Raw genomic sequence first — 10,088 nt, forward strand, 5'->3', positions numbered from 1 at the left:
GTCTGTCTGTCTCTCTCTCTCTCTCTCTCACACACACACACACACACACACACACACACACACACAAACAAACACATACAGTATGTGATCCAGAGCTGAAGCTTCTACCTCCTGTTCAACATGCCAAAGCCACCATATTCCCTTACCTGAGGCCACAGAGTTCTGTTTGGTCCACCATCCAGGCCAGCAGTTCTTGAATCAGTAGCTTCTTCATCAGATCTTCATCACTGGAGTCCTTGGGCAGGGAGCTGAAAAGGAGAGAGAGGGAAGGGGCCTGTTTCAGCCTGGGATTCACTTAAAGAGAGCAAATACAGCTAGTGCTTGGACACCAAGGGGCCAGTGGATGGGGAAAGAAGCCAGCACAGCTGCCTCTGTCATCTGGGCCCGCAGATGAAAATCTGGTTTTTGCCTTGTCCCACCTAGATCTGACACTTTAGTACAGTCAAAAACCAGACAGCGGGGCTGGGAAGGTGGCTCAGTGGTAGAGTGCTTGCCTTGCATGCATGAGGCCCTGGGTTCGATTCCTCAGTACCACATAAGCAAAAAGAAAAAAGCCAGAAGTGGCACTGTGGCTCAAGTGGTAGAGCGCTAGCCTTGAGCTGAAGAGCTGAGGGACAGCGCCCAGGCCCAGAGTTCAGGCCCCACGACCGGACCCAAAAGAAAAAAAAACAAAAACAAACAACAACAACAAAAAAACCAGACAGCATTCTGCTGTGAGGCTACCCACCCATCTTTAAAAGTTTCCTAGAATAAATTCCAAAGACCCTAGAGGGAACTTGGGGGATATTTGCCGGTTGGAACAATCTATGCCACACATCCCTCCCTTCCTTAGAGAGGGGAAGCTGATATTAGAGGGCTGGCCTTGGAGAATCCTGATTCACACACAGCCTTGATTCTGAGGTTTCTTCCTCACGCCTCCCTTACTCAATAGATCCACTTGTGCACTAAGGCATGGGAACTTTGAGACCCTTCCCCATATCCTCCCTGCAGCCTGGGGGGTACTCCAGGAGTTTGTTCATGGAGACCCCATTCTGAACTGTAAGAAGAAAAGGATGCCCTTCCTTGCAATCTGGAAGGGGAGCTGGAAACTGCCCCTGCCTTTCCCTGTGGGGACTCACCTCTGCTGCTCCCTGGTGGCCTCCTCATCCCTCTGAGGTCGCCTGGCTAGCTCCAGGGCTCGGGCCTCCCTCTGGGTGATGTTGTGTTTCCAGCTGGTAAGAGGAAGACTTGAGAGTGGGTGGGGGAGACACTGCTCCCCCTAAGGACACTTGAACTTTCCAGTACCTTCACCCCAGGAACTATGGAATCTCTTTCTCCCCTAACCCTTCCACTGCTGGGACAACTGCTCAGGCTGTCAGCTATCTACCAGGCTGCCCAAACAGCAAGGGCAGCACATGAGAATGAGGATAGATTGTTTCCAAACAGTCACACGAAGCAGCCCGACACTTCCTGCCTTCATCCCCAGCCCTCTAAGGATCTCCCTCTGGACTCAATTTCCTGGTCTTCTCCCTAGTAGCAAAGGAGAGGAGACTAGTCCTCATCGCACCCCCAGACTGGGTTGCTGCCCCAGTCAGTCCTGGCCACACCTACTATGTCCAACTCCTTGTTTTTTAGTAAGAGGTGCCACTGGAGTTGCACACACCTGGCCCTTGTGATCACATTTGGCGAACTGGCCTGAATGGAGGAGAGATGGCTATACGTGATGGGAGGGACTACATGAAATCACTCACTCGTTCTTCCTCCCCTTCTGGGCCAGCAGCCAGTTCACAAAGTCCTGCTGGCGGATCTTGTCCATGGCGATACTGTAGTCACTGATGAAAGTTCCTTCTGCATACCTTGCACTTCGGGGGCCACCATACTTAGCATGAGATCTGAGGGGTGATAGACACAAGAATGGCAGAAGGAGGGACAGAGAAGGGGGAAATGACAGTGCTGAAGAAGTGATTATCACTAATGGAAGACACACATCTGAAAGTGAGCCCAGCAGGTTCTCAGGATCATTTCCACAGACAACCTGTCACTCCACTGATCCCCCTGGGACTTCATCCTCAGCTCAAGAGGCCACTTTCCACATCTATGTGTGTATATGTCTCTGTGCCTGGGAGTGATTCTGGATTCTGCACAAAGCCATAAAGTGTTCATCCTAAAAGCTGGCATCACCATAGTGCCTTGCTTTCTCCCCCTTTTCCTGGCCTTTCCTGATTCAGCTCTTGGATTCACATTCAATAGAGACAATAATAATAGAGGGCTGGGAATGTGGCTTAGTGGTAGAATGCTTGCCTAGCATGCATGAAGCCCTGGGTTCCATTCCTCAGTACCAAATAAACAGAGCCAGAAATGGTGTTGTTCAAGTGGTAGAGTGCTAGGCTTGAGCAAAAGAAGCTCAGGGACAGTGTCCAGGCCCTGAGTTCAAGCCCCAGGACTAGTCAAAAAAAAAAAAAAAAAGAAAGAAAGAAAAGAAATAATAATCGTGAACTCAGAGCCAAATGTGGAGGTACACCCCTATAATCCTGATACATAGAAGCTGAGGCAGGAAGATCATGAGTTCAAGGCCAGCCTGCACTACATAGCTAGACCATCTCAATAATAAAAATACTAATAATACTGAGCTCATAGAAAAGCATTTACTATGACTCTGACAATCCTATAAGCCTAACATCCTCACAGCTTCCCTGAGAGGTGGGTCCTATTTTCCTTGTGCTTGTGTGTACTAGGGTTTGAACTTGGCCTTTTCCCTCAAGGCTAGTTATCACCCATACCTCCGAGCTCTGGTTTTTTGCTAGTTAATTGGAAATGAGTATCTCCTAGATTTTTCTATCTGGGATGGCTTTGAAATGTTATCTTCCTATTTCAGCCTCCCAAGTAGCTACGATTAAGGGTATAAGCCACCAACTCCCAGTGGTGAGTATAGGTTCTTAATGGTCACATAATGCTGTCTCTCCATGTGTTTCTGACAGCTATCCTGCACACTTATAATTTTACATTGCCAAATGGGACTGTCCTTGAATCTGAGAAGATCCAGCTTTACTGAGACAAGCATCTCTGGGTTCCTGGACACCCTAAAAGAGCTGCTGTCTTCAACCACTATATTTGATTTGCTCACAGTACTTAGGACTGACTGGTCTGTGTGCTCCCTGACAGCAGATGTTCATAGATCACCAGTCCTATGAATCCCAGTCCCATGTCTAGTGCCCAGGAGGGGCATACAATAGAAAACGGTTTGAACGCCAGGCGCCGGTGGCTCATGCCTGTAACCCTAACTACTCAGGAGGCTGAGATCGGAGGATCCCAGTTCAAAACCAGCCTGGGCAGGAAAGTCCGTGAGACTCTTATCTCCAATAAACCACTCGAAAACCGGAAGTGGCGCTGTGGCTCAAGGAGTAGAGCGCTCGCCTTGAGCTGAAGAATCCAGGGACAGCGCCCAGGCCCAGAGTTCAAGCCCCACGACAGACAAAAAAAAAAAAAAAAGAAAGAAAGAAAGAAAAGAAAAAGAAAAAAAACAGTTTGAACTTCCACTAGGAAGGGAGATCTTCCTTAGGTTCTCAGCCACTGAGAAGTTTGTTCACAGATCTAACTAGTCTCCACTACTGAAACAATAGCACCTTAGAAATACTCTTGAGGCTGGGAAGGTGGCTCAGTGGTAGAGCACTTGCCTTGCATGCAAGAGGCCCTGGGTTCGATTCCTCAGCACCACATAAGCAAAAAGCCGGAAGTGGCGCTGTGGCTCAAATGGTAGAGCGCTAGCCTTGAGCTGAAGAACTGAGGGACAGCGCCCAGGCCCAGAGTTCAGGCCCCATGACCAGACCCCCCAAAAAAAAAAAAAAAAAAAGGAAATACTCTTGATTCTCAGCTAGGTACTGGTGGTTCATGCTTGTAATCCTAGCAACAAAAGAGGCTGAGATCCAAGGATCACAGTTCCAAGCTAGCCCAGGCAGGAAAGTCAATTAACCACCAGAAAACCAGATGTGACACTGTAACACAAAGTGGTAGAGCACTGGTCTTGAGCAAAAAAGCTTGGGGACAGTGCCCAGGCCCTGAGTTCAAGCCCCATGACTGGTACCAAAAAGAAAGAAAGAAAGAAAGAGAGAAAGAAAGAAAGAAAGAAAGAAAGAAAGAAAGAAAGAAAGAAAGAAAGGAAGGAAGGAAGGAAGGAAGGAAGGAAGGAAGGAAGAAAGAGAGAAAGAAAGAGAGAAAGAAAGAAAGAAAGAAAGAGAGAGAGAAAGAAAGAAAGAAAGAAAGAAAGAAAGGAAGGAAGGAAGGAAGGAAGGAAGGAAGGAAGGAAGGAAAGAAGGAAAGAAAGAAAGAGAGAAAGAGAGAGAGAGAGGGAGGGAGGGAGGGAGGAAGGAAGGAAGGAAGGAAGGAAGGACAAGAAAGAAGGAAAGAAAGAAAAAGAAATTCTCTCTTACTGTTCAGTAGCTAGCTGGCTTCTCTTCCCAACTTCTTTTTTCTTATTTTACTTATTTATTTATTTATTTTGGTCAGTCGTGAGGCTTGAACTCTGGGCTTGGATGCTGTCCCTCAGCTCTTCAGCTCAAGGCGAGCACTCTACTGCTTGAGCCACAGCGCCACTTCTGGTTTTCTAGTGGTTTTTATTGGAGATGAGAGTCTCATGGACTTTCCTGCTCAGGCTAGCTTTGAACCGTGATCCTCAGATCTCAGCCTCCTGAGTAGCTAGGATTACAGGCGTGAGTCACTGGCGCCCGGCTCTTATTTTCTTTTTTTTTTTTCTTTTTTCTTTTTTTTTGTGCCACCAGTGCCTATCTCTAATTTACTCTTAGTCTAGTCTAGGGTTCATCACTCCCTCTTACCCCCAGTGAACCAACTCATCCCCAGCCCCCTGCCTTCCTGTATCCTTACCTGGACTGAGCCTCTTCCTCTTCTCCCAGCCCCACTGCCAGGAACAGGAGCACCAGCAACAGCGAGCAGGTCTTTGCAGCCACCATCTTCCACGGCTTATTTCCTGACCTGAGAGAAAAAGAGACCAGAATGAGGGGCTGCAATGAGGGAGGCTGTGCAATGCTGGGGCCTGAGCCGGTGCTGATAGCTGGGGAAGGATGGATTCTAGGAGGCTGGGACAGGTATGCTCACTATAAGGGACATAAGCCTGACCAAGAGAGGAACTTGTCTTATTCCTTGTTTCATTTTAAGTGGATTCTGAGTAGATTGGGAGGTTGGTGATGAGGGAGATATCTAGGAAGAATAAATCAGTAAAGGTCTATGCTGGACACTCCCCTTCTCTGGATCCAATTTGTAGCAGCCAGCCTCCTTCCTTTTTATTGGGCTGTAAGCTAAATTATTGTAACCCTCTTTCCCTACATGAGAACTACGTGCAGAAGCTGGACATGCAGATTTATACCTGTAATCTCAGCACTTAGGAGGGTAAGGCTTGAGGATGGTGAATTTGAGGTCAGCCTGGGCTATGCAATACCCTACCTCAAAAAAAGAAAAAGAAAAGAAAAGAAATAAATAGAAGGAAGAAAAGAGAGGGCTGGGAAGGTGGCTCAGTGGTAGAGTGCTTGCCTTGCATGCCTGAGGCCCTGGGTACAATTCCTCAGCACCACATAAGAAAAAAGAAAAAAAAAGCCAGAAGTGGTGCTGTGGCTCAAATGGTAGAGCACTGGCCTTGAGCTGAAGAGCTGAGGGACAGCGCCCAGGCCCAGAGTTCAGGCCCAAGACCGGACCCAAAAAAAAAAGAAGGAAGAAAAGAGAAAAAAAGCCAGGCACTAGTAGCTCATGCCTATAATCCTATCTACTAAAGAAACTGAGATCTGAAGATCAAGGTTCAAAGCCAGCACAGGCAGGAGCCTGTAGACTCTTCAATTAACCACATAAAACCAGACATGTGTTGTGGCTCAAAGTGATAAGAGTACTAGTCCTGAGTGAAAAAGCTCAGAGACAGCAACCAGGCCCTGAGTTCAAGCCCCACAACTACCAAAAATTAAAAAAAAAAAAAACAAACCACACACACACACAGAAAGCAAGAAAGAAAAACAGAACCATCCTATTCTTCCCCTTCTCAGACTTAACTCAGGAGAGTTCTTCCTAAAGTCTGACCTGTATTTTTCTTTTGGGGGCTTGATCTATTTCAGTCTTCAATAAAGATGAAGATCAATAAGGAACCTTCCACCAAACTCTGCAGACCAGAACTAGACTGAGAGTCATGCAACTAAAAAACCTTCAGAACCACCTTCCACAGAAGAGATGCCAGAGTTGAGCATCTCAGGCTGCCAAGATTCACCTCCACCCTCTCCCTGGTCATCCCAACCATCCCTGACCCAGCCTTTCTCTTACCAGACTTGCTTTCTGACTTCCTGAAGGGCAGGATGGGGTTCCTTCTTCCTCCTTGCCAGCTCTTGGAAGCCTGCCTCAAGAAAGCTCCTTTATATCTAGGCCTCATAGACCGGCTGATTAGCCTAAAAGCATCTTATCTCAGGAAATTAAGCCCACAGCTCCTGCCACATTAAGTCCATTTCACACATAATGAAGTTTGCCCTGTCTACCTACGCTGAGCTAATTGGTGATTAACATTTGTATATCTTTAGCTGCTATCTGGGGCCTGCCCATTGTCAGGGTACCCTAAGTCCTCCCTTTTTCTCTTTTCTGCTTCTCTAGGTATAATTGTCTACCTACTTCTAGTCAGAGTGCCTCAGTTGTAAAGGGTTAGCTTCATGGATATGTGGCAATCCCTGGTGGGACAGAGGCCCCTTCCATAAAGCAACAGTTAGTTAACTTTGGGAGAAGAGGAGCATCCCTAAGTCATCTGAACCCCATTTCTGCAGAGTGCCCCCATGGTTTGGTCACTGTGGCAGTGCTAAGCAGGAGACTGTCCCAGCAAGCCAGAGAATGGAGAGGTTTCCTAATGATGGCTTAGGTCAGCTGAGAATGCACACTATCTACTTAGGGCCACAACAGAACAGGGAAGCAAAGAGTGTCCCTTCTTCCAGGAAGGTCCAGTACCTGTGTCTCTCTGTAAAGACATGGGACATGTGCCTCCTCCTCAAATGCCTACTCCCTAGAGTCTGTCATCTGTCTTCATCAGTGTGGGAGCCTTGATATCACACTGCACGTGCTTGTCACACCAAGGGCTGAGCGGTGCCGTGTCTTCTCAGTACAGTGAGGCTTCCTGGGTGGAAGGCTGTGCCCCTTGGATCTCTCCCTGTCTCTGTCCAAGTACTTAGGACATGGCTCTGCCCACAAAGGCTGTCAGTGTAGATGGGTAGGGTATAGGCTATAATTTTGGCAGACTCCCGAGGCTTCCTTCTGGGCCTCTCCACTCACCCTGATCCTTGGAATCATAAATGGCCAAGCTCATGCTCTGCCTTATCAGCTAATCAAGGCCACTTTGCTTCCCAGGTGAGCTCACGGGCCTGGGAGCAGATCCAAGGTTAAGTGCTTATGTGGGTTGAGAGGCCTGCACAAGGAAGGCTGCTGATTTCTGCATCCTAGGAACCTAAGCTGCCTACTCACTCATTGTTCACCTTGGAGAAAATCCTCTCTCCAGGTGAGTGCTCCACACTCCAATCTCTCAGCTGCCACTGAGCAGAAATTGGACATCACCCTGGATTCCATATCCAGGGGCTGCAAGCTGTTTTCTGCTAAGCAACATAGATAGTGGACTTTGGAGGGTTTGTATCCAAACCTGGTTGTTCCTGCTTGAAGGCAGAGGGTAGCCAAGAAAGTGAACAATTTTCCTGGGACCCCTCACTCCAAGTTTCCTTCCAAATCAGAGTCAATAAAAAAAAAAAAAAAAAAGAAGCTTCTGGTGGTGCATATCTTTAATCCCAGCACTTGGGATTCTGAAGCAGGAGGATTGTGAATTCAAGGCCAACCTGGGCTCCATAGCAAGTTCTAGTTCAGCTTAAGCTATTAGTGATACTCTCTCTCTCTCCCTCCCTCTAAAAAAAAAAAGCCAACCACCAATGCCTTAGATCTATAATCCTAGTTATTTAGGATGTTGAGAATGACAGGATTGCATTTAGAAAAGAATCAGAACAGAAAAGTTCATGAGGGGGCTGGGAAGGTGGCTCAGTGGTAGAGCACTCGTCTTGCATGCTCAAGGCCCTGGGTTCAATTCCTCAGCACCACATAAGCAAAAAGAAAAAAGCCGGAAGTGGCGCTGTGGCTCAAGTGGTAGAGTGCTGGCCTTGAGCTGAAGAGCTGAGGGACAGCGCCCAGGCCCAGAGTTCAGGCCCCATGACCGGACCCAAAAAAAAAAAAAAAAGAAAAGTTCATGAGGCTCCTGAATTCATAGCTGGCTGCAGTGGTACATGCCTGTCATCCCAAGATACTTACGAGATTGAGAATGGAAGAATCAGGGTGCCAGGCTAGCCCAGGCAGAAATGCCCATAAGACTTGATCTCTATGAAGAGAAGCAGGACGAGGCATCACGCTCCTGTCATCCCTGCAATGACAGAAAGCCTGAATTAGGAGGATCCTGGATAAGGGCATGCCTGGGTGGAAAGCAAGACATAATCTCAACAAGCAAAAGCTGGGTGTGGTGGCTCACACCTGTAATCCTAACTACTTAGGAGGCTAAGATTTTTCAGAGCCAGCCACAGGCAGGAAAATCTGTGAGACTCATCTCCAATTAACCACCAGAAAACCAGATGGCACTGTAGCTTAAGGGGTAGAGTGCTCACCTTGAGCTGAAGAGCTCAAGGACAGTACCCAGGCCCAGAGTTCAAGAACCACAACCAAAAAACAAACAAAAAACTCAGCAAAAGTCAAGATTAGGGAACTGATTCAGGTGGTAGAGGACCTGCCTAACAAGCATGAAGACTTTTATTGTCAATAAGTATAAGAAAGTAAGGAAGCCGGGCTTTGGTGGCTCACGCCTGTAATCCTAGCTGCTCACGAGGTTGAGATCTGAGGATCAAGGTTCAAAACCAGCCAGGGCAGGAAAGTCCATGGGACTCTTATCTCCAATTAACCACCAGAAAACTGGAAGTGGTATTGTGGCTCAAGTGGTAGAGCACTAGCCTTGAGCTGAAGAGCTGATGGACAGCACCCAGGCCCAGAATTCAAGCCCCACAACCAACCAACCAAAAAAAGAAGAAGAAAAAAAGAGAAAAAGAAAGCAGGGAGACAGAAAAAAAGAAGTGAAGAGGGTGGAGGAGGAAGAGAAGGGTTCTATAGTAGGTTCCAGCAGTGGAGAGGCCCATTTGGTCTTCTGCACTTGGGGTAGGCAGCTTTGAAGGCCAATGGTGCCTGAAGTCCCCATTCCAATCCCCTCTGCAACCACCTCCCTGGCCACATCTCTCTTTGATCATGAAGTGGGTCTCTTGCCCTGACCTGGAACAGGCAAGAGAGGATGTGGCCTGGCCCCTGGGAGGGGAATGATAGTCAGGGAGGGTTACCAGAGCTGCTGCTCAAGTCTACAAGCTCCACATTTCCCAGGAGCCACATTGCAGTGTGATGTGTAGAGGCCCAGAGATCAGAGAAGTCTAACTCCCAAGCAGTGCCTGCAAGACCCACAGGGTATGCTGGGAGGCAGGAAAGGGGAAAAGATGACCTTGAGAGGTTTATAGTATAGTTTACTGGTGATTAGAAGGGCTTGTTGGACATGTGTGGGTGAATGAGTATGCACGCACATGTGTGGTGTGTGGTTTTGGAGATCAAACCTCCTGAATGCTAAATATGCTTTCTACCACTGAGCTACACTCCAGCCCAGCCTGGTGGACTTGACCAAAATAGTTCAATAAATCTACCGAACAACCCAGTCTTAGCCACACCAACAGGCACAGTGCCCTAAGGTGCCTGGAGTCCTGTGTGGTTTGAGGGTAAGTCAGGGAGGGTAAAGCTCAGGATGGAGCAGAGCTCTCCCACCTTGATCTGTTCTGCAGCAGGAAAATTTCCAGGATGTGTGAGGTCAGAGAAGACACAGGATGAGATAGATAGGAGACAACCTTAATAGGCCCCTAACCCAGTCAGGGAGGGAGTGCATTTGGTTTGGGAGTCCTGGAGTAAGATAGGAAAGGAAGGGTGATAAGTGGTACTTTGATCCGAGAACCCAGGCTCCCTCTTCCAAGCTCTTCTTGTATTCTTAGTCTTGGCCCAGGAATGAGAACTGGAGCCACTGAAGAACTTTC

General features: G+C 47.9%; 1 protein-coding gene across 1 annotated transcript; it reads right to left on the reverse strand.

Annotated features, from left to right (window-relative positions):
- Positions 1–142: 142 nt before the first annotated feature.
- Gip (gastric inhibitory polypeptide) lies at positions 143–4,943 on the reverse strand. The gene is made up of 4 exons (XM_070028288.1): positions 4,858–4,943; positions 1,731–1,871; positions 1,119–1,211; positions 143–248 (listed from the first exon to the last, which is right to left on the reverse strand). Exons 1-4 carry the CDS (start codon positions 4,941–4,943, stop codon positions 143–145), a joined length of 426 nt encoding a protein of 141 aa, XP_069884389.1.
- Positions 4,944–10,088: the final 5,145 nt, after the last annotated feature.

The sequence above is a fragment of the Dipodomys merriami genome, unplaced genomic scaffold, assembly GCF_024711535.1.
Source record: "Dipodomys merriami isolate MVZ:Mamm:240054 unplaced genomic scaffold, mDipMer1.0.p SCAF_19, whole genome shotgun sequence".
Taxonomy (NCBI): domain Eukaryota; kingdom Metazoa; phylum Chordata; class Mammalia; order Rodentia; family Heteromyidae; genus Dipodomys; species Dipodomys merriami.

Excerpts from the sequence above, each read along its gene's own strand:
- Gip (XM_070028288.1), bottom strand. The coding sequence starts at position 4,943 with ATGGTGGCTGCAAAGACCTGCTCGCTGTTGCTGGTGCTCCTGTTCCTG. Across the intron at positions 1,872-4,857 it reads GAGGAAGAGGCTCAGTCCAG|ATCTCATGCTAAGTATGGTG; the intron begins GTAAGGATACAG and ends ATCACCCCTCAG. Across the intron at positions 249-1,118 it reads GCCACCAGGGAGCAGCAGAG|CTCCCTGCCCAAGGACTCCA; the intron begins GTGAGTCCCCAC and ends TCTCCTTTTCAG.